Genomic DNA, 25284 nt, shown 5'->3' with positions numbered 1-25284 from the left:
ATACAGAGAAGGAGGCAAGATGCCAGACGTGGTCTCATTGGGTGCCACGTTACAGAGTTAACGCCAGATGTTGAGAAATGCTGCCTTGTTGTAACTTCTTCTCAGAAAGCTGGAGCTTCCATCTAGAAAGTCATCACACGGGGAAAAACGGCACGAGGTGCCAGCGCACAGCAGCACTTACAGCCCGGCAGATCCTCACCAATGGGAGACGGGGGTTTGAATTTAAACAGTAAATCATACCTAGGTGTGATTTACTGGACAGATGGCGCTTTGGAGCACTTCTGTTGTTTTTAGAGCTCTGCTGGTTGAGAGACCTTCTCTATTATTTAAGAACATGTGGATGAGGTCCCAATATACCCAAACTCACCCGCCAACCAAACGCGCGGAAGGAAGCGTGCATGTACTCGTAGCTGAGAATTAGTTGATGCACGATTCCTTCTTTGTGGTGATACTGTTTGTGGCTGTAGTTTGATAGAGGTTATACTCACAACAGTGTCTGTGTAATGTCTTGAATAACCTGGTCAGGTTTTGCTTATTTAATTTTTTTTTTGCATACATTGAGCACCACAAGCTGAGTGCAAACTAGTTCCATTATATTGGAGAGAAGGCAGACATCTCTGCAAATGTCATTTATCTCTCAAACATCTATCGTGTTGAAGTTGGTAAATGACTTGTCAGCTCTATTCCTCGTGAATTACTGAGTGTATTTTGATAAGTGTGTCCTTCATCTATGTGTCTCTTCAGTTTAGTTTTCAAGAACTACATTTACTCTCAAATGTTTTCATCTTCTCATTTTTACAGACCCTGGTGGAAAAAAAAATATTCCACATTTTCCATTCAGAATCCCTGCACATGATCGCTGACACAACCCTCTGTTAACTTAGTTGATGAAAAAATTTACAGACATGTCTTTTATTTCACAAAGCTTTTATTTTCCTTTTAAAGAAAGAATTTTCCCCGCTCCAGAATTACCAGGTGGTAATTTTACACATCAAATCACAAAAACGGCTTGTTTCAGTTGCAGTGCCAGTGGGGTTTTGCAGGTGTCACAGATATGCTCAGAACATATGACAAAAGGTATTGTTGGTTCCCTGAGGTAATTTAAGAAATCATCTCTCTCTTCTCTCTACTTTTTTTTTTATCCTTTTTTGCTCCTTTAGGTGACATGTAATTGTTTCACCATCAGTGACGGAGAGCTGCAAGAGATTGGAGTTGGGCTGTATCCTAGGTAAGTCTCACACACACACACACACACACACACACACATACAAAGTGAAAGGGCAATGTGAAGCGTACACATCTAAAAAGCATCATTAACTTCAATATAGCTCATAATCATTGTTAGATGGTGTCAGTCTCTCTCAACAATACACTAAAAATGCCACCAAATTTAAATGTAGCTCTTGAGTTACCTGCCAGATCATTGCACCCCAACCGACCCCACCCATCCTTTACCCGCTCAATTTCAAAGCCCTCCCCACATCCCCTCGCTTTTTCCTGACGGATCTTTGAAGTACGAGGAAGAAGGGAGGAAGGGAAGTCATTTTTTTGTTGTGAGGCGAAAACTTGAAAATGAATGTTGACAGAATATTATAACACTGTCTGGGGAAGACGGGCGGACCCAGAGAGAAGCGAGAAGGCATCAAGAGGTATGAGGTTTGACTCTCACTGATATGTGATTCTTGTCTGACATGTTGGAGCCAAACACACACACACACACACACACACACACTCACAGAGCACAGCGGTATGCACTGTAATCCCTGTATTGAGTCTTGGGTGAAAGGGGCTGGATTTGGCCTGTCATTGCACATGTTGTTAGAGTTAGAGCTATACGCACGCACGCACGCACACACGCACGCACGCACACACACATACATACACTCCCACACTGTAGGTATCTCAGCCAGTTTATCTGGCAGGTTTTGAGATGTCAGATGGTCACAGTGGCTTTACCAAAGCTCGGCCAACCCGTGTATGTCTTTGTCAGTGTGTGTCTGCGCTTTGTGTCGTAACTCATCCATAAATGATGGGCCCATTCGCAGGGTGGTCCCCTGCCTATTCATATTTTGGGTTGCCTAGCAACCACTGGGTTTGCTGAAGAGAGGGGGATTACTCTAGTGAGGCTACACCTCTGTTAATGCCATCACTTTCTGTTCATTTTTTTTTTTTCTTTACTGTATGTCAAAAACCTCATTTGCCAACTTTCTCATTCGCCTCTCTGTCTTTTTTTCTCTGCTAATCAGCATATTCAATATGATGTAAAACCACATCATCTGAGCACTTTATCAGAACAAAATGATTCTCAGTTGGATTGATTACACACACCTTTGTTCATTTGTTGTAATCTACCCCAACATTGTACTTCAGAGTGTCCTCATGGAGATGCACTGAAACAAAACAGGAAGAGGAGATGAGTTTACAATATGATACAAACACCCGAGGGATGTTTATTGATTGCCCACGGTTCAAAGGTGTCATAAGATTCTTTTTTTTTGTCTTTCTTAACTAAAAGAGTTTAATTATTCTCAGCTCCACCAGAGACTGTTACACTTTGATGTGAATGCAGTTGCAGAGGTTTCTCTATGTAAAATTATTATTTTTAACTTTTGAAAGGTTCTGTATGGGACATTCAGGATATTATTATAGCAGCAAACAACAAACAACTTTGTGATGATATAGTGGAGTAATGGCGACCTGAGCAGGGACTGAAGTCATACTGCCTCTGTTTATGTTGTAATTTGAGGTTCTCTCTTCTGTTGTACGCTGTTACATTAAGCAACATGCTAATTCAAGAAAACATGTAATCTTGGTGGCTGATATTGTTCATGTCTCCCTAATTTTGGATCCTATTCCTGATGGATTGTGTCCAGTTGAATATTTTGATTTAAAAGCTTTTCGTGATTCTTCACTGTAGAAAGTGCCACTATTCTCCATTATAGTCGTTCACTGGCTGCAGTGGCAGTGCAGAGACTCCTAGGTACAGAGTAACCGGAAATGCTGACCAATCAGAGCAGACCTTTCAGGAGTGGGGCGTAACGAAAGACAGACAGGAGGTAAATACAGGTGTTTTAGCACAGACAGTATGAAGAAAATAAAGTGTTTATGAACATTGAAGTGTGTAAACCTATTATAACCTAGTATTATAAACCTATAATAAAAGCTCAGAATACAAGTATGAACCTCAACATCAGCGTAGGTACCTTTTAAGTTCTGTCATTTTTGTACAGTATCATGTAAAAATGTTACATTAAGTTTATATTTGTAGTACAATTTAATTGATGCCTGCTACATTAATGCAGCAGTAAACCACTTCTGTACAACAAAGACACACAGAGAATCTCTTTCTGAAAAATTAAGATACAGGAAGGAGTAAGAAAGAGAAGAAATTATTTAGCCCTTTCTTTTGTTAGATATTGATTGGCCCACAACTGTTTACTTGTACGATATTTGGCTCTCAACATTGTTATGTTCAGCAACAGTTAGTTTCAGTCAGTGTGAGCAGCTATTGTTAATGTGAGCTGTGGTTTAGTTAATTAATCTAATTAGTATGCTAATGAGCCGCTCTACATCAGATAAAAGCATTGTTTGGAGGGCTTGATTTCTCGTTGATATTCAACTCGCAACTTCTCCACTCTACAACAAAGCCAGGGGGTTACTGATGGTTTTACAAAGGCTCAACACACACACACACACACACACACACACAAATATGCACACACGGTCTTTATCTCTTGAACCCATTGTTTTGCTCTGTGAATATGATAAACGAGAACAGCAGTAATGGAAGGGGACATAAAAACAGACAAACCTCTTCAGTATTTTTTCCCAGCCATGTGTGCAGTGACAGTAACTATCTTTTTATGAGTCAAGGAGGTTTTAAAATACCTTTATTAAAACATACACACACACACACACACACATACACACACACATATATATATATATATATATATATTTTTAAATTCACAACATTTAGAAAAATTACAGTCTCAGCATGGGTAAGACATACACACACACACAGATGCTTTTTAAGTCTGTCAGTTTAAGTCTGTCAGTCTGTACATTGTGAGATAACACTTATAAGAAAAATAAGCTCAATTGCCAGTTTATTAGATACACCTAGATAAAACCAATACAGTGTAATACAACAGTACTACAATAAATCCCTCTTTTATAAAGGTCATAATGGCCACAGGTGTTGTTTCAACTGTATGCTCATTGTGCAGGCTGTGGTGCTGTTAAACTTTAGAGGGTTTCAAATATTTAGTCTACCTGGTGCATGTGTGTTCTACAGCACTATAAGCCATTCAGGTGATTCACTGAAAATTATACAGTTTAGATGTATTACTATTTGTCATGTCAATTTGTGTCAGCAGGCATATAAATATTTTAGCCATAAACAGGGCCTGATGAATCCCGCCTCTCTCCTGTTAAATCTCCTTTACAGATAGATGATTCCTACTAGTGCTGCAGTACATCCTTCCTCAACAAATTTCTTATGGCATCATGATGCCGGGAGAGACATATCATCACACATATTTTTCTAATATAGTCTCAAAGTCCTGTGTCATTATGAATTTATTAAAACTTACTAAGGTCAGACTGGTAATTTTAACCTAAGTAAATTAAAAAAAAAAAAAAAAAAAAAACTTTGTTTGTTCATTGCAAAAACACAATATTTGGCATAGATGTAATGATCCAATCACTGTCAGTCAGTATGCATGTATGCATGTGGATGAGTAGGAGGCTTTGTTGTTTCTATTTTAAATTTTGGAAATCAGTCTTTGTTGTGACAGAAGTGGAGTACCCATAGCTTCCTGATTTATTTGTGCATATGTGTCTGAAAGAGAGAAAGAGAGAGGCCGATAGAGCAACAGAAAGAAATGAAGAATGACAATTGTTATGACAGAAGCAGAGTACTCATTTTGTCATACTGTGCAGGGAGTTATCTCTGTTTGTGTGTGTCCGTGTGTGTGACTTTCTGTCTCAGGTTTATTCAGTCTCAACTTACAGGTGCAGGATTCTCATTTTGAGAAGTCATGCTGCCAGTTGATATTAAACCCTCCTAACAGCACCCTGATATCCCACAGTTGTCTAACTATGAGGGAGAAATGTCGCTCCACATGTATTTTTGTCAGTCCATGTGTTCCACTCTCCTGAAACCAACAACTCAAGAACGCCTTGAGGTAATTTCTTGGCAAATTGGCACAAAGGTCCTCTTCAACTCAGAGATTTTGGTGGTGGTCAAAAGTCAAAGGTCAAGGTCAGTGTGACCTCACATCCCTCTTATTCTCATTAACATGATATCTCAGCATTGCCTTGAATTGAATGATTGAATTTTGTCAAATTTGGCACAAATGGCGACTTGTACTCTGCTAAATTCTGGTGGTTGATTATCAAGTTTGCTGTTACCTTGCATGTATTTAATGAAGAGAATTTCTTCTAATTTGGCACAAACGTTCACTTGGTCAAAGGTCAAGGTAACAATGACCATGTCCAACTCATTCTCCTGAGTGCGATATCTAAAGAACGCCTTGAGGGTATTTCTTCAAATTTGGCACAAACCTTTACCAATGAACTGCTTCGATTTTGACCTCACAAAAATATTTTTGGCCATAAATGAAGAATTCATGCACTACTTTTGACTAAATTTCACACAAATGTCAAATAGAATATAATGGTTAAGTGCTGACATGTTGTAACCAAAAAGTCAAAGGTCAACTTCACTGTGACATCATATTATTCTGCAAAACACCTTTGTAGCCATTACTCACGGTCACTTAGAAACAGATAGGGAGACATTTTGGCAGATACTCAATTGATGACTTGAATCCTGGGTGCCCACCTTAAAAACTGTGCTCATTGTACAGCACCTCTGTGCTGCCGGGAGGAAGATGTGTGTGAAGCATTGATGTTTTGCAATTTGAAGCTTTTTTGCAGCAACATCCGTGTTTATAACAACTGTTAACTGTCATGGCTACATATATGAGTCTGGACCGACGTGGATGTATACTGCAACTAGACTGGTTGGTGGAGTCATATAACTACGATGTGATCATTCTGTGTCATTCATGATAATGTTGGAACAAATTACCACTCCAGTCTACACTGGTTTTAGTGACTTTAGAAACCCCCAAACGGTTGGACATGTGGCAGTTGGTGTCTCAGCAGGATTAGGCTCAAGCTGTATGTTTTTTAACCTTTATCATGTGCATTCTGTCTTTTTATTTGCCAGAAATGGTTTAAAAGCTACATTTTTGATTACAGTTACAATTCTCTCTTTCCCTTTTCACCCCATTTTTTCTTTTGTCTCTCCTTCTTGTCTTTGCTTCATTTATCTCCCCTTCCCTCCTCACTGCGTTATCTCTTCTCCTCTGCTACCTTCACTATTCCTCCTCTCACCATCTGGCGCGCTCCCTCCCTGCTGCACCTCATCGTCTTGTTTGCTCTCTCCAAGTTTATCTCTGCTAAACCATGACTGTAGGCCAAACTGTGTGATGGTGTTTGTGGGAACAAAACTGCAGCTGAGAGCTGTTCGGGATATCAACGCTGAAGAGGAGGTATGAGCAAGAAAAAATACTCACACTGCATCTTCACAGCATTAGCAACATGGAATGTGACTCTGATTTTATTGACTGTGATGTTGCCTCTACGTTCAAGTTCTTTATGAGCAATATTTGTAGAATGTGTTTTATTCACTGTTGGAGCCAATGCCTGAGGAAAGATGCATAATCACAAACAAAGAGCTATATTTTACATGGACATAAAATCAATCAAATCAATCAAGTAATAAAAAATGTTGATGAAAGTACAATAAACTTAGAGTTATTAAAGTAATCCTCAAAACTGTCACAAGATAAATATAACTGCAGCACAGGCAGGATGACACATCCTAACTTGGCAGTGTCTTCCATCATTTTCCATATTTAACCACGCCACCCCAACTATACAATGACACACAAATATACATACACACTTCACTCCTACAGTTTCTTTCTGGTACACAATTTAGATTCCAAATTATTTATCTTCGTACACTGAACTGCATTTAACTGATCTATACGGCAAATAAAGCAAAACCGCAATCTAAACTGTTCTCTCTGTTTACAGCTGACCATAAGTTACATCGAGACGTTGTCAATAACGGAAGATCGTCAGAGGCAGCTGGAGGACCAGTACCTTTTTACATGCCACTGCCAATATTGTGACTCTCAAAACATGGTACGACACACATAAACACCAAACACAAACTATCCAAATGGTTGTGTTTTCATGCACATAATGATCCAACTGGGGGCTATATTTAGAGTAAGACATTTATCAGATTAAGAGGTTTATAATCAAAGAGTCCCACCAGTATTCTTGTTCCCTGTTATATATTTTAAAATATCAAAGATTTCCTCAGGTATTCCACCTCACTTTCCATTCTGCAGCTCTTTACATTAGCCAAAACATTAAAGGCACTAACAGTACATGTAAAAGTAAGTAACATTGATCATCTTGTTACAATGTTCTGCTGGGAAACCTCATGTCCAGGCAGGTGGGTACCACATGCTCTACCAACCCAAATACCATTGCAGACCACGTAAGCCCCTCATGGCAACTGCATCCCCTGATGGCTGTGGTCTGGCCTCACCATTAAAACCATTCAGGAAAAGCCAGAGAAACGCGACAAAGAACTCAAGGAGTCAACCTGACCCCAAATCCCCCCCGAATCCAAATCTGATCAAGCTTTTGTGGGACCCCTAAGCATGTCATTCCCTTCAATGATCCAACTAAAGGCCCAGCCACACCAAATGACTTGAAAGTATTATTGGAGATGAAGGCTCAGCCAAAAAGTTGCACCTGAACACACCACAAAGATCACAACTGACGGTCAGCTAAGACGAGTGCTCTGCGTTAGTTTTGATCTCACACCCTCTACACTTTAGGCATTTGTTTGCTCTGCTCACTTCCATTTCTTTTCACGAGCACTGAGCTAAAATGCCAATAAAAGTGGTCCCATTCGGACTCCAACTCTGATTGAACATTCTGAATCAGCCACAAAAAAGCTGTCGGGCTGACGAGGGCCAACAGTTCAGGGCGCACTGCAAAACTAGGGCAACAAGTGCTAACTGACTGCCCAGCGTTGAGCCTTTGATTGGATCATTGGTTGGTCAGGCAGGTGAATGGAGCCATTGTTGCCTTTGAGGCCATTCTCAGGTTACACACAAACACTCAAACACAAACACACACACACACACACACACACACACACACACACACACACACACACACACACACACACACACACACACACACACACACACACACACCCAATGCACTTTTTTAAAGTATAAAGTTCTTCCTTAATCCAAACCTAACCCACAGTTCTTAATCTTTTAACTCTGCAAAAACTGTTCTTGCTTGAAATGTGTAAAATGTGGTTTTCACAAGACCAGAAGTTCAAACACACACAGCCTTCTCTCTCTCTCGCTCTTTCTCTCTCTCTCTTTCTCTCTCTCTCTCTCTCTCTCTCTCTCTCTCTCTCTCTCTCTCTCTCTCTCTCTCATACACACACACACACACACTTCTGCTTTTCCGCTGTTGGCTGTCTATCTGTGCATAACGTGTAACAGCGTACCCTTTCCTGTCCTCTCTGCCTTTTCCCTCCTTCACACTCTTTTATCTCCCGCTGTCCTCCTCCTTCTCTCCGTCACTCTGTCACGCTCCACCTCTTCACCCACTCACACACGCACACACACACACACACATCTCTCTCTCTCTGCCTTCACTTCTATTTCTAGCTTTGTTCTCCATATGCCATGTATTTTACAACTCTACCACAATATAGCCGCATTTAAGGATGTGTGTGTGTGCATGCGTACGTTCGTGAGTGCGTGCGTGCGTGCGTTTGTGTGTGTGTGTGTGTGTGTGTTTTGAGATAAGGTAAGAGAGAGCACTCAGTTGATTCTCTGCGACAATGGCATTCATTTTATTCGGCCCACCTTTGTTCTACAAACACACACACACTTTGTGTCATTCCCACTCTTTCTCTTTAATCTTCAGATGATGACGGCAAGTTGCTGGGTTGTGACCCAAAGTTGTCATGACAACAGATGACTGTTGACATCAAACCCTGGAAATAGAGTTGATTTGGTGCTATTTTTTTGTTTTTGGTTGTTTGTGTGTGTGTGTGTATGTGTGTGTGTGTGTGTGTGTTTGTGTGTGTGTGTGTGTGTGTGTGTGTGTGTGTGTGTGTGTGTGTGTGTGTGTGTGTGTTTCATAACAAAAGCACATCAAACCAGATTTTCCAGCATATACTATCAAGGCAGATGTCAGTGGTTCATTTTCCTAAGACCAGCCTATTCTCTTTACTCTTTCCCTTCATATTTATTATCTGTTTTCGATGCTCACTATATCTACTTCTCATAATAGTGCTATGTGTACCCAAGTGTATGTAGACAAGTACATAGTGTTATATTTGTGATCTGTTGTGATCTCAGCACCAATATTTGAAAGTCTCAGTCTTTTCACCAGAGTCAACCACAGTTTCAATTGGTGCTGGACAGAGAGAACTCAGGATTTTATTTCAAATTTACTTGGGCACATTATGAATCAACTTGTCATGGCCTTAATACACTCTGGTCGTGGTCATGACTTGGTCTCAGTTTATGTGTTTATGATCTTAATGTCTACTTGGTCAGTATGGGTGTTCAGGTGGCCCCTCTACTGTCTTTCCTAGGACGGACTCATGCTGTCGGGGGAAGAATCAACATGGTGCCAGCTGAAGGAGGCTCTACCCAGACTGGAAGGACTTAAAGCGCAGTCGGGTATCCTTTACCTTTGAGATCCACTGCAGTCAGTGGACACTGAGCACTGTCATCATTCACACCTATATTGTAGGATCATGATTTAATAAGTTGAGGCATCTCATACAAATTATGTATATGAGTGTGCACCTTTAATTTTCACATTTTTGGGGCATTGCCCCAAACGTTGTTTTTCCTTAAGGGAACCTCCAGACTGGCAAGCACTACTAAAGAGCTGTAGTCATCTGTCATCGATTGTCGGGGCTGCCGTGCCTGATGAGAATGTGTTTAAACTCCGAATGACAGACATGGCTGTAGACGCTTCCATTCACCTGGGACACTGGGAGGAAGCTCTGGGATATGGGGAAAAAACACTTCAGGCGTACAGGTTAGTCACTCTGTGTGTGTGTGTGTATGTGTGTATGTGTGTGTGTGTGTGTGTGTGTGTGTGTGTGTGTGTGTGTTTGTCTAAGTATCACCTAAAGACAGCTTGATTGTTTGAAAATTTCAAGATAAACTGTGCAGGATTTTCCTAAAAATCAATGTATAGACTCATAGACTTTATAGAAGTCCTCCCTCTCTAGCTGTGTCCCAATTCAGGGTCTGCATCCTTCGGAGGCTGCATTCGAAGGCCAATTACGTCACAGCGCTGCGCGAAGGCTGTCCCATTTGGTCACAAGTCGAAGGCTCCTCCTTTCGCAGCCCACAAATGCGTCCTCCTTTTCCCTCTGTTTGGAGGACACATCGCTACTATCCTTCGCGGCCTTCCATTTCCCAAGATTCCTTGCGCGCCCGCGATCTTCAAAAATAATGGCGGCACAGAGCGGAGATCGGAGCGTTGATTTAACTTAATGTGGGTTTTTACTCATTTGAAAATCAAACGCCAGATATGTTAAACTTAGAGGGACATTAAAATCTCATAATTTCATTCATAATACGTGACGTTAGTAATGCTAACAGAGGCGCTTGTCCTCCTCCTCCAGCAAAATTTAAATAAAAAGTAAATTTTAAAAATACAATAATTTCTTTGCTTTAGTGCCCCCCCCCGCCCCTCTCAGCTGATGTGGGGGTAAGGGCGGGAACATCTGGTGACGCAACCAGGAAATCCTCCGAAGGCTAGACTGTCCCAATTAACAACCGTTAATGCAGCCTTCGGAGGTGCCTCCGAAGGAGTCGCCTCCGAAGGCTGCGTAGGCTGGGTCCTCCGAAGGATGCAGACCCTGAATTGGGACACAGCTTCTATCATCACTCACTAAAAGTGAGTGGCAGTGTATTTTTCTGCCCTCTGCCTTTAATTTCATATGATCTTCTTTTTGTGTGCGTGTGTGCATTCGGGACATTTATGGTCATGTACCTCCAAAGCACTCAGGCGAGGTTGGAGCTTTGATAAAAAGGTAGCGACCAACTGCTAAACCATAAGCAGCAGGCCTCCAAGAGACACAGCGCCAAAAAAAAAACAAGCATAGAAAGGTAAAATGCCAAACAATAGGGAGTCTGGTGTTGGCTTTTACTTTCACTTTTACTGGAGACCATGTTTACAAACAGTAACCAACATTTTCTGCATGTTATACTTTTAAAGAGGAAAAAGTTCCCCTGCCTTTAAATCTGGATCATCACTTGGATTGAGTGAATCTCCCTCCCTGATTTCAGTAGGGATGGCAATGTGAGGAAAAGGACAAGAGTAGCTCATCCAGAGTGCATCTGAAGTGCAACTCCTTAGTTAAGACAGAGTTGCACAACTGTCTTTGCCAATGTAGATTATTACTTCAAAGACATTACATCAAAGATTTGAGCTGCTTCTCAGTCCTGATGCCTTCATACTCATCGCAAAGCTTCTAGACGGCACGTTATGTTATTTTAGACTCCATCATTTTTAACACTCTGAAAGACGGGGGAGATTCTCAGGTAGATTACTTGCAGAGATCCAGGAGGTGCACAGCTATTTTAGTGGGAAAACTTGGTATATCTCAGTGATCTGTTGAGATAACATGCAATGCATCCTTTGTTTGTTTTTGAGTTTGAACAGGAGAGTGAGTGCTGAAAGCAGGGAGTGTTGAAAGACTCAACAGTGAGGAGATTTCACAATGCACTGGATTTGACTCTTTGACTTGATGAAGCAGACAAGGATTTTCTTCTGTTATCCCTGTGGAGGGGGAATAACGCTCAGCAGCGTTGGTTTAGAAATACAGGATCATGTTTTGTAGACAGGCATCAGAGTGATGTGTGTTTACATTGTTTGTGTTGAAGAAAAATATTCTTCCAGCTCCAGTTCTGTGGCTGGTTCAGCTGAATTTTTATTCACCGTGCAGTGGAGACAGACAGGTTCACAACAAGGGTGCAGAGAGCTCTCTGTAGATCAACATTTATACTATAACATCAAGGCTAGCCTAAAATAATGGGTTGTGGGCTGGGCTAATGAAGAGGTCTGAGTGGCAACAAAAGTGAATGGAAATCAGGAAACCCTGGACACATTAGTTATAGGCCCATACACAAGCCCCATATTTTGGGCTTTCAAATCCATTACTTTCAATATAAAAGGCAAAAGGTGTTTGTGGAACGCGAAGGACGTTGTCATGACCAGCATTCCCATGTGCCTGTTTTGAGAGATAAACAGAGTTCAACTTTTGGAATACAGCAGTGCGCACTGTATATCATGTGATGAGGAACAACCAATCACAACCGGCAGATATCTCTCTCCTCTTTTGTAAATAAATGTTTATGATAAATGTGGAGGAAAAGTTTATCATTTTAGTGCGTTAAATCTGTCCCATAAACAATATTTTAGGCTTAACAAATCCTGGAAGAAGATCAGCTCTGCTCTCAAGATTTCTTGTTATTAGGCTATGATACTGTGCTTAGCAACCTCAGGCACAACCTGCTTTGGTGTTCTTGAAAGTTGTCACAGAGTAAGCACTAGAGGAGCATCCAGTGCCCGACCTTGCATTTTGCAGGCGGTTAAAGATGTGGTTTGTGTCCCAGATATAACAATTATTCAGTCTGCCCTAATCCCTTTAACACCTTTGCTTTTGTCTCCTTCTGCAATGGGGATTTCTGGTTTATTAAATTCACGTGTAAGTTTGAGGAAGCCTCTCAAAGACTGTTTCCCTGGATGAGTTGCTCAAACATTTACACATGGGGAATCTGTTAATCAATGTAAATTTGTCTTAACGTAGAGCAATTGTCAGCAGGAGCTTAATCAGTTACCAGGAATGACAACAATACATAGTGATAAATTAATTAATTACCATTAGGTGAAACATTTTCCTCCATATTTTTATGGAATCCTGTTATATATCCTGGGGAAAAAAAATACAATTTATAATCTGTAAAAAATCTAACCTAAGTTGAGCTTTATTCTTTAGCCAACAGCAGGCTCCAAATCTCTAGATACTGATCACCACAATCATTTTGTTTGCCTAAATTAGAGGAAGTTAGGATCCAAAATATTTTGTGCTTAAAAGTAAAAGATTTGATTATGATAGGGCAAAAAAGGAAAAGAGAAAGGAGGGAAATATTTTTTTTTGTAAAGTGGTGGCATTACACTGAGAGCAGATGTAGAAACAGAAAGGAGAAAAGTTGAGTACATAGTGTGCAGCAAACAAAGTACATAGCAAACGAGAACAAGAAAATACATAGAAACAAAAGGTAGATGAAAGAAAGACCCGAAGAGCACTCTTAATTAGTAGACTAAAAAAATCGCTTAAGTCTCTTTTCCCAGTAAAGGCGGAAATGACTGAAGACAGATAATTCTAATTTATAAACAAATTCAGTTTTAGTTTGATCTACATGTTAGATTACAGTAAATTGCATCAACAGTTTTAATGATCTTCTGGATGTGATCCTCAAGCCCACACACATCCTTACCTCACTTTTCTTCAGAGTTTTTCTCTTTCCATCTCGTAATATTATTCCTGTCAACTTTTGTGCGTGTAAGGGTAATTGATCTTTTGTGAAGGGCAGAGCTTGAGTGGCACAGCTGTACCTGCTCTCTCTCTCTCACTCTCTCACATAGGCAGCAACATATCCACAGGGGAGAAAACAATAATACAGCCTATCAATAAATAACCAGGCACGGAGGAGAGAGAGAAAGAGAGAGACAGAGATGGTGATGAGGAGACGGGGATGGAAAGATTGGTGTCAAGTGAAAGAAAGTGAGAAAAATGTGTCTCAAGGAAGCAGGGGTGGAGCCAAAGTGAGGCATGGTTGTGGGGGTTTTAGGGAGAGAACGAGAGAAGGTGAGGATGGAAGTGATAGAGGGGATGTAAGCAGGTGAAGAATGAGAGAGGAGTGCAGGTAAGGCAGTAAGATGTGAGTGACAGAATCACAAGGCAGAGGAGAAAAGTGGCGTAAAATGGAGAAATAGGAAACACTGAGGTATAAACTGAGGGAAGTGGACAAGATGAGGAATAGAGGAATGCACTGAGCATGAGTTTGCCAAGGAGGGGAGACGAGGATGAAAGAAAAAGCATGAAGGAGAGAAAAGTGTTCAGGAGAAAATAGTGAGAGAGAGTAGGAGGAAGATCTTCCATATTCATCTCCTATCTTCCTCTGGGCTCTTCAGATGGCAGAGACGAAAGATAGCTGCAGGAGTTCTCTATCTCTCTCTTTCTCCTGTCCTGCCCCTCATTCTCTATTCCTTTCTTCTTTCACTCTCTCTGCAGTCTTTTTTTTCAGATTCTCTATTCCACTTCTGATGTATAGAGAGGGTTTTCCCTGCACCAGAGTGCGAATAATGCACACCTGCTGCAGGCTTATTGAATGTCTCCATGCTGCACATACTGTATTTTAGTGCTACAGACGTGCACACACGTATTCATGAAAATTCAAGAAGTGCATTCTGTGAGGGTTTGCACATATAAAGCTCCACAACAGCCATTTTTTTTGGAAATTCTTAATTTTTCTGGACAGCACTAAATGGTAGAGAACATACATTAATATAGATAGTTGAGTTTCCCTTGCTGTTCAGGTTTTTTTTCCTGAGATGAAATATTAGAACTATCCAATACATTCCACAAAATCTGGTCGTAGTTTTACATATTTCACCCACATGGTCCAGAGCCCAATGAACATACTCCTCTGAAGGCAAAGTGAGAAAGTAATCTTTTCCATAAGATAAATATAATTTACTATATCTATCCACTCCTGTATTGTGGGGGGTTCAGGGAGCAACCAACATCTTGTGAGTGCATTTTTGCAGGCAGTGGTTAGTATACCAAACATATATTTATCAGAGTGCTTTGCCTGGAAAGCAACATGTCCTAAGAAAAGTGTGGAAAATTGCAAATGCAAGTTAACTTTGAGTATGTGTTTTCACAACAGCCATTTTAATTTTTGTTTTTTTCTGTGGGTTACTGCCCAGCCAAAGATGTTACATCCCATCAACATTTGCAGGGCAGCACTAATGGAGAGTAGCTGCTAAAACCTTTCAGCAATGCACAGCTTCCATTCATTTTAGGTTAGTCCTTCTGAATAAATGAGCAAAGGCTTCCTCTCTTTAGATGCACCGACTTGCATCAATTCAGCAGTTTTATAGAACAAAATCTGTTGCATAGGATTTCTGCATTGACTGTGGCCTCAGAGGAGCAGTGAAGTGCACCCACGCTGTCACTCCTGATCAGTATGGATCTGTTGATGGTAGAATGTGAGAAACAACATTGTTCTTCTATTCTCTGATGAAGACAAGAGTATTTCAAGTAAATTGCAGACCAACGTAGAAGACAAGTAATTGATAATAAATTAATTGAGTAATTGATTGAATAAAAAGAAGGGGTATGAAATAATATTTACTGACATGTCACAAAATAACTCATGAACAGCTCTGGAAAAACCAAAAACTGATGAACAATGAAAGTGTATGTGATTCTTTAAGTGAAATTTGGGGTCTTTTTACAGGCTATCTGCTTATGTTTGGATTTCAAAATCAAAGAGGTAGCAAGTGCAAGTGATAGAGACAAAATAAATGTGCACAGGGTAAGCACCTGTCGTTGAAGCTGCCTTGTGGTCAGATGGATTAATAAGTCCCAGTCACGTAATGACTGCAGCGGTGCTGTATTTTGAAGCAGTCAATAGAATTCAGTACACAGTGAAGCTTTTGCTTCATGACTTCATATACTGTATTTATTAAATAAATACAAAAATGTGGTAGTCTGCGTGAGAAATAAAGAAAAAGAAAAAAAAATTGGTGATAATAATCATCCGTTTATAGTAATTCCTTTGACAAGGACCGACAGGTTTCCACTATACATGCAAGCTTACGTTAGTGTTTGAGGGCCACTGTTGTACATTACTGTGGTGTGGTTTTAGCAGTCACAGTGGCATGGGGGTGCGGAGTTTTCCAAACTGTGGAAATATAGGACTGAAATTACTGTTGCATTGGACAGAAAACAAAATACCATTAAGGAGAATACACGCAGCTAATCTTTTCTCCATGTTTTTGTTCCCCTTCGAGTTTTCTCCTTAGTGAGATAATCCATGTTTCCCTCTCACCAACAGCAGGCAGTGGATCTTTTGTTCCAAACAAGAGCCTCATTAGTTCCACTGCATTTGCCTGGAAATGCTACACTTTTACGCAACTATTAATTTCTCCTTCTTGCCCCTTCTCTTACTCCTAGCCGAGAGCTATGGCTTTCTAACTAGCTGCATACAGCAAGACCATATTTCTCTTCAGTTTACCCTCCCTGGGGGAAATAAAGGAGCGGAGAATTCAGGAGACAGTTAATGAAATTATTTTAATTGCTGTGTGGTTCTATGCAAAGAGGAAATATAATTGGAGTTTGGTGTTGATGTGTGTGTTTGCATGTCGTGGCAGCTTGAATCACTGGCTTTGTAATTAAATCAATGTTGTAACTTGCTGTTAGTCATGGAGGACTAATGTTGTTGGTTTAATCTTTGAACTTCTTATTTAATGATTCAATTCTAACCACAGGATCGAGGACCACCTCTGTAATTAGTAGGCTTGTCAGTTAGTAGCTTCGTTAGGCTTGAGGATATGCACAAATAGGGTTTTAGCTTTGTGAGAGAAAACTCTGGTGGAACATTTTTAAAGAAGCTTTTTGGCTCTTTTTAAATTATCTATAACATATGGTATAATGTGCATGGCATAAGTGCATTTAGGGCGTTCCCACTCCACTTTACTAGTTAAATGAGGGATAAAGGGGCAGAAAAGGTTGTATTTAGTCCTTTAAATCATCTTAGGTTTGGGATGTAACATGAATTTATTCAATTAGAGTGTCATCTCTCATTCTCTTTAAAAGCCAGGTGTGCCTACAACTGGCACTCATGAAGGATTCAGCAAATTGGAGAAGTGCCATTTTTTCTGCTGAGTGATAAAGTATTAGCAGTGATGTCACTGCAGCAGATATCATGGGACATTTAAGCAGCCAAACTAAAAAACTACAATTATAAACTTAACCATGGAAACAGAACAAAACTTTTATCTTATAAACAAAAATCGATTAAATGATGCTGCTCTTTGTAAATGCACACAGCGTCTCTCCTGATGGGGAGTCTGCTGGAGAGCAACAGTGGACAGCAGCTCTACAGCTCTGCTTTGCATTTTAGAGAACATAACTTATATTCTTCTCATTAATAAGGTATTTTTTTCACCCACTAGCAACAGGGGATGTCCAAATCAGGTTTTTTCAGCCCCCGATCTGAGTCATTTAATATTCAATATCTGCTAGTACTGAGTCCCTATCTGACACTTTTGTTTTCCTAGATAATACACCTGCACAGTGCACACTTTAAGAAGGAGATGAAGTTATTTAAAAAATACCTGCGTCCAAACTGTTCCTTTTTATTGGATTATGATTATTATTTATTTTGCAAAATAAAGTATAAAATGACAAACCCTCCCTTTAATCTTGTAGGCCTCCTCATTGTTTCAAGAGAATATTCCCTTTAAGAGTCCAGTGTTTGTTGCTGGTGCAGCCTGTGTCTCAGTAATCTCAATTATCTGTATTCTGTTGAGTGGTTATTTTTGTCATCTTTTTTTGGGCAGATTACCCATAAGTAATAAATTAGCCATGTTGGCTTTTTGCAGAGCACGTGTACTTGCAGTGGTAAGTGAGGTTGTTGTCAGCTCTGCCAACCACCTGTCTCTCCTCCGAGCGGGGCGGAGAAACACCATGTGCAGTAGCTGGAAGCAAATCACAAGACTCTCACACTGATCTGAAATGAAACAAGTGCTTATAACTTTGGTAAATAAACAGGCTCATGCTACTTTTTTTGTTTATGGTAGTGTTTCACGGTGGGCTGGGGTTAGTTGCTGCTCTTAAGTTCAGCAAGGAGGAGAGACAGACAGCTTAGTGGAGCCAAGGTGACATAGGCTGTGCTCCATGTTGCTCTGCATGGAAGTAAAAACATCAGTGAGACAGTTGGCATAAAACAAAATATATTCCCAATCCCTATCAGTCAAAAGCTGCCTTGATCAGCCCCCGATCCGATGTACGAGATCAGATTGGGACATCCCGTGTAGCAACCCATCTGCATGTCCCTGAGTGTGTAACAAGCAGAGTGTTCTCACGTTGTGAACCTGCTTATGTTGGCACATCTTACTATCTGAATAATGCACCCTTTAAATAGCAGGGATATGAATCATTCTGACTTAAGACCAGGTTTTTGTTGATCAATAGCACAGTCACTTTCTGCTGCAATAAAATAGCAATACAGGAAGGAGATTATTTACTTACACAACTACTAACTAAATCAACCATCAATGACAGTTGCGCTGCAGTGTTTGCTGCTTTGCCCAAAGGGTTTTGCTCTGTCTGTGACGGCTATCAGTGGTTAATCAACCTTAAATTTCACTTACGTCAGAAAAGAGATTCCCCTTGTTGTCAAGAGTGAAAAACTTTTAGTGTCATAAAGATTATGATTAAATAATTAAGATTATTGCTCTGTTTATAGCCGATGCAATGCAGTTTATAGGAGAACATTGAAACGTCTTGTGGTGTGTTTACTCTGGAAAGAATCTGGAAAATGCATCATTTTAGAGAGGGTGAAATGGGTTTACATTGACCTTATCTTTGTGTGCATACATGCTCATACATTATTGCTGCTGTGCATTCATGTATTCATTTGTCTGTGTTTACTTACAGCTTTATGTGTTTGTATGAGTGAGTGCAAGAGTTTGAGAATGAACCACAGACTAGTAATCTAAAACTGTGTCTGAATGTGCTTTGTCAGGGAGCATTGAAATGCTGCCTTATATAAGATTTAAAAAACATTTTGTGTGTGCAATCAAGAAAAAACAGGAACAGGCAACAGAGGACTTAAGAGGGCAGCAGAGGAAGAGTGGAGGAGAGCAATAAATGGGGTGCAGTAGATGAGAGAAGTAAGCGACCGACCGACGTCACCGACTTTAATCCCTGCAGCTAGTGGGGCACAAAGCACAAACATAAACAGGTAGGAGCAGAGCAAAGGAGATGTGAAATAGGAAAAGGAAGGAGAGATTAGAGGAGAGGGATGAAGAAGAAAAGAGGATAAATGACAACGTAGTCAGGTAAATGAGTGTTTTGAGAACTCCAATGTTTACCAACAACAAAGCTGCTTCCTTAAAGTCCCTGGTGTGTATTTATCTTAGAAAAAATGTCCCAGCTCATCGTGTGTGAACTGTCTCTTTAAAGCATGTTTGTTTTTACACTTATGTGGCTTTCTGCTATACGCAGAAAAAGGTCATTAAGCATTAGAGTGTATCATTAAACATTAATGTGTATCCGTTTGCATGCATGTGTGGCTACAAATGGATACAAATTCAGTTGTCAGATAATTATATGCATTTTAGATGAACGGATTTCACACTGGCTAAATTTATTAAAGACATTAGATAGAAATGTTTGTGTGTGTGTGTGTGTGTGTGTGTGTGTGTGTGTGTGTGTGTGTGTGTGTGTGTCTGGGTTGTGGGAGTCATGGTGTCAAAATCACTAATCAGACTGATCAGAATTATGTCTCTGTCACCATGGATACACATCACTTATCAAAAGCACCACTTGCTCTCTCTGTATCTTTTTATGTGTCTAGATGATCAGCTTCTGGGGAAAAATAGGCACTGCAAGGATAGTGTGCACCTTTTTGTTTTGTCTTTGTATTTTTGCATACTTACACATGCAGTGCATGTGATACAAGTGGTATGAGTATGAATATCAGTCCCTTTAAGGATTTTGTTATGTTTCAATTGCAAATATGAATACAAATTCAACCAATCCCTGTGAATTCTGCATGACTGCATACAGTTTTGTCCAGTCACCCTAACTTTACCGCAAATGTACGTATTGAAAACTTTCTCTTGTTTATCATGAGACTTCTGCTGTGGGACCAGAGCTTTGTGCCTGGGACAGAGTCACACTCACACACAGGAACAAGGATAACTGTTAGCATCACAAGGCAAAAGTTACCCAACAGCTATTAATACGTAAACAACAAGGTGCAGTCACTTAGATGTCAATGTGATATTAGCAGCTTAGTGTGAGATGTTGACTGCTGCTGTGGGGCTTTAGCTCCATAGGAAAAGATGAAGGGATGAGATCATGTTGAGCTGCGTTAGCTTGTGCTGACTGGGCAGAGAAGGAGAGTGGCTCGCAGAGACGATCTGCACTGTGTGGAGGGAAACACTGAATGTTAATAATGATAAGCGCTGGACCTGTGGCAGCATCACAACTATTTGTGTGATCTTCACTTGCCCCACTTTCACTTTAATTGCAAAAAAAGAAGCAACTTGTATCTTAATTTATAAGAAAAGCTGCTGTAAAATCAGGCATTTATGCCTGCACCAGCTCACAAAATCCAGGAGCAACTGTTGTGCAGAATACATTTGTGTGACTGTCTTTCCACATGTTTGTTTTGTGCATTTATCTGGGGAATATGGGCAGTAATATATCTGCTTGTCAGTCTGTCTGATTGTTAAAGTAGTGAAACTGGAATGGAAGAAATTAAATAAAAGAGCCAGGGTGCCAAAAAATGGATATAGACTGTTTAAAGACTGACAACATAAACATTAAAAATGGGTCCATTTTGTGTTTTTTGTTGGAATGTTTGTTAACGTTGTTGCTGTTTGGAGGTTAACAGGGACAAAGCTGTTTCCTTAGCAACCAAATAGCAATGAAACAGTCAATAAAGTGGAAACTCTGACACACAAATGCGTAAAAGACATACAGATACATTCAGACATCTGAAATGGAGACGTGCTCCTCTGCTCGTGTGTGTATCTGCTCATCTCTCCTGCTCTCTTTAGACACATCTGATAAATATGTGGAATAAGTAAGCTAGGGATGCATATTTTATAAATTACAAGAATCAAATCATTTATATCATACATTAGGTCATTTGAAAAATACACCAAATGCAGAAATTATTGGCACTGCAGATCACGTGCCAGCTGCAGAGCTCAGCCATTCCGGTTATAGTGGACACCGAAATGGAGTGGGCAACTCTTCACAAATTGGCGTACTTCACTGTCTTTTATGAACCTGACATGAGGCCATACAAAATACCAAACAATTCCCATGGATGAATTATACACCTACATAAAATTATTATTATTATTCATGATGAAATTCACATACTTTCATATTTAATCATTTTCTCATGACACTTCCATTTAGAAGTGGACTTGATTGAACTCCATCATACGATGAATGCCTTGCTTTGACTGGATTTTTATAGCTGCATAGAAATGGTTTAAAATCTCAACATGTTCATGTCATGTGGAGTTCAAGGACGGTGCCTGTGGTGGTTTTCATCTTTTACAAAATGAGACCAGAGAGTGTGATCCAATTATGGTGGCATCACTTTTCTCAGCTTCCTTGGGAAAGCTGATGCCAAAGTGCTAGACAGGAGATTGAGGACGATTGTTGAAGCTCAGATTCGTGTAATAAGATTCAGTTGTGTCGCATCCATCCTTGTCATGCAATATGGGACCAGCTGTTGACTCCTGTGAGGATACTGGAGGGATGATGGGAGTTTGGCCATCCAGCCTACATGTTTTTTTATCGTTTCACTCTGAGTGTTTTGTGAGGGGCACTATGGGAATATGGGGTGACAAGACTATTGATGGAAACCATTAGGTGTGTGTCCAGTGGTGTGTATCCAGAGGAAGAGCTGTTTCTGCATTTTTGGCATTGAATCATAATAGATGTTCCAGGAGAAGCTGGGAAACGGGACTGGAGGAAAGGATGTCTGGGCAACCTGGCTCAGCCTGTTGATACCCCATGACCAGTGCATGACCAGTAGCAGACAAAAAATAGATGGATGTAGGAATGATGCACTGAAGCCACTTAACTGTGAAGACACCCTGATGTGATACAGTAGTTTATGATTTATAGGTCTCTTTGATTTAAAGAACATTTTTCAGGTACAATGATGTATTTACGGCTCCTCTATGCACTTAAAAAATAGCAATTTACTAAGAGTACTTAGCAGCTTTTTTTGACAGAGAGCACAGGGGGACAGCCACACTGATTTGAAGCCCTCCAGACGTTATCCTTAACCCATATCTCTCTATCTTTCTCTTTCGTTTCTAAAGACAGTACTACACTGATCCCCATCCGGTCCATGGGATCCAGCTGGTGAGAGTCGGAAAGCTGCAACATTACCTGGAACATATTGAAGAAGCTCTGGACACATTCAAACAGGTGTGACGGATCAAATACTGACAAGCAGAAATTGCTATAGATAAAACACAGAGCAGTTGTCTTATTCTAATAGTTATTTCCATCATTCTTGTCATTTTTAGCATTTCACTTAACAAATCAAAGGTATAATTTGGATTATTTTGAAGTAGAATTGTTTGAGGTACTTATCAGTGTATTGCCTACACAGCAGACGAGAGTGCCACCACAGAAACTCTGCAATGTACTTCTGTGGATCGGGGGATTAAAAAAAACGCATTTGACTTTAAGAAAAGGCCTTCCTAAAAAAACTGCTATCAGTTTTACCGGACGCTATATTGAAAATATCTTCATCACTTTACTTTTTAACAGCACTTTGAATTTTTGAACGATCCAGTTTGTTCCAGAGTTTAATAAGTGCAATGGGCATCACAAGGTTGTTGGTGCCGCACCATTGATCTGACGGCCCACTGTTCAAAACTCAACAGCCCAAAAAATGTCACATTGTTCCAAAAATACACACTCTTTCTGTAATTTCAAGATTCATGGCCTCTAATCAGCCAGCCCAACCACAATGTTTTTTTGTTCCTACTTTGTTTAAGACATGACTTGCTCTACTCTGCCTCTGATTGGCGTATCCTGATATTCCTTTCTTAACCCAGCCAATCCCACTCCTTCTAGACTGTTGGGATTTTGGAATTATGAGCCATTAGATCAATGGGCATCCATCTGGTTTTTGTGTGAAGATAACCAGCTAATTTGCCAGATGCCAGTGCCATTGACCTTCTTCTGAAACTTTTTTTTTTCCCAGAGGAAAAATGTAAGGTCCTTATTTATCTTCTTGTAGTAATGAAAGCTTTTAAGCAGATCTCCTTCTGCTTGGCTTCAGTTTCATTCAGCTTAACTTTAGCACTTCAATTTCAAGTCTTTGTTCCAGGCACCTTGTGTTTCTTTTTTTTTTTTTTTTTCAACCCTAGAGTTGATCAACAACTGCACCCAGAGTATCAAACGCAATTTTCCGGTAGGCTCTTTCACCAGCAGCGCACGGTGTGAGCCTCACCTTAGTGAACTGCAGTTATGTTTTTTTACTGACTTCCATTTCTCAGTTTTTGATATAGTTCTACACACAAGAGTCCACTGCTGTGGTCATTTGTCTTTTTGTCTCTGTTGTGTTTCATGATTATATGTGTTGCTTCAGTGAATCATATTTCTTTAAGTCCCTTGTGAAAAACTCGCTGTACTGAACTGATACAGAGGTGATAAAGTACAAACAGTACAAGTCACAATCTGAGCATGGAATTTATGGTAGGTTTTTGTGAATATCTTGCCTATATTTTAATAAGTTGTCATAACAGTATAATTTTAAGCTAATTTTGCGGTTAAAATACAATCTGGGACTGGGGTGTAGTGGTTTTTATTGTGACATTTGTTAACTAGGATAACTGCCTGTTGTTTTTACTCATGTTCATTTCTCTTTTCCCAGGCCTATCAGATAATAAAGTTCACCCATGGTGACGATCACCCCATGACCACCGATCTATTGATGAAGATGGAGGAATGTCGCTCTGAGATGAATCAGAAATCATTTATCTGTCACTGAGACAAAGTCACATAAAAGAAAGCTGCTACTGGACTCTTGTACATGTATCTTAGTAGACTCATTTCTTACAGTCTACATGTTGTTTGGTTTATCAGGAATTTTTCCAGAAAAAAATGCTTTTAGCCTAATTTCTCCTTTAGTAAACACTGAATGAAATAAGTTGAGGTATGTAATACACAATTTAACAGGACAAATGTATACAGCCATGCAAGTGGCTCTGCTAGGCTTTACTTGCGAGTATTTGGTGATTAGCAATGAACAGAGAGTATAGCTGAGGCTGATGGGAATGTCATCAGTTTTGCAGGTATTTTGTCACAAACCGAAATATTTAACAAATTAAAATTTCAATCTGATGGGAGCGAAAAATGAAAGTTAAGGAATCACAGAAGTCACAGAAAGTCATCCTGAGGAGGACTTGCATGTGTTGTGGTAAATGTCATGGTAGTTGTTGTGACTTTCTGCTAAAAATGTCTTTAATTTGGCACAAACATGAATTTAGACTCAAGAATGAACTTATAAGATTTTGGTGGTCGAAGGTCATTGTGACCTTGTGTCCATCTCATTCTTGTGAACCCAATATCTTGAGAACGCCTTAAGGAAATGTTTTAAAATTTGGTACAATGTCAACTTGGACTCATTTGACTTAAAATTATTAGAATTTGTTTGTCAAAGCTCATTGTGACCACATAAAATATTTTTTTGGCCATATCTTAAGAATCAATACGCTAATTATGGCAAACACTGACATTTTATATCCAAAGATCAAAAGTCATCTTCACTTTGACAATCATAATGTTCTACATAAACATTTTTCTGTTCATTATTCATTGTCAAAACTCAGGAACAGAAGGGAAGAAATTTGGTCAGATACCTCTTTGGATGTGCACCTTGAAACTGTGCTCATTGTATAGATCTGTGCTGCAGGGTTGAAGGCGTATATCCACATTTTGAATTGAAGCTTCTTTGTAGCAACGCCTATGTCTGAAGCATTGTCTACTGCCATGTATACAACCTTGTTTTCTTTTCTGCTCCTCTGGTAGTTCAACACAATTTCTTTTGCTGATATTGAGCTTCAGGTGATTGTCATTGCACCCTGTGATGAAGCTCTATATCAATCCTCTGTACTTCCCTGTAGAAATCGTTTCTAAGTGAAAACAGCGTGTTTCTCACAGGAATTTTTTCACAGGAATCATGCATGTCAATAGTTATAATTTCCATTTCGAAAAAAAAACACGCTAACAATAAAACCTTTCATTAAATTCCTCCTCACTACATACATTACATT

The 25284-nt window shown here is 39.9% G+C and overlaps 1 protein-coding gene across 1 annotated transcript in view; it reads left to right on the top strand.

The window, feature by feature from the left end:
- smyd3 (SET and MYND domain containing 3) overlaps nucleotides 1-24032 on the top strand; it is an 85146-nt gene extending 61114 nt beyond the window's left edge. Inside the window, exons 6-12 of the mRNA XM_042507679.1 lie at nucleotides 1161-1228; nucleotides 6461-6563; nucleotides 7114-7224; nucleotides 9728-9815; nucleotides 10008-10182; nucleotides 22315-22423; nucleotides 23883-24032. Coding sequence (XP_042363613.1) covers nucleotides 1161-1228; nucleotides 6461-6563; nucleotides 7114-7224; nucleotides 9728-9815; nucleotides 10008-10182; nucleotides 22315-22423; nucleotides 23883-23999 — 771 coding nt within the window. The 3' untranslated portion in view covers nucleotides 24000-24032. The remainder of the gene's footprint in view (nucleotides 1-1160; nucleotides 1229-6460; nucleotides 6564-7113; nucleotides 7225-9727; nucleotides 9816-10007; nucleotides 10183-22314; nucleotides 22424-23882) is intronic.
- Nucleotides 24033-25284: the final 1252 nt, after the last annotated feature.

The sequence above is a fragment of the Plectropomus leopardus genome, chromosome 1 (genome assembly GCF_008729295.1).
Source record: "Plectropomus leopardus isolate mb chromosome 1, YSFRI_Pleo_2.0, whole genome shotgun sequence".
Taxonomy (NCBI): Eukaryota; Metazoa; Chordata; class Actinopteri; order Perciformes; family Serranidae; genus Plectropomus; species Plectropomus leopardus.
This window is presented reverse-complemented; position numbering and strand designations above follow the sequence as displayed.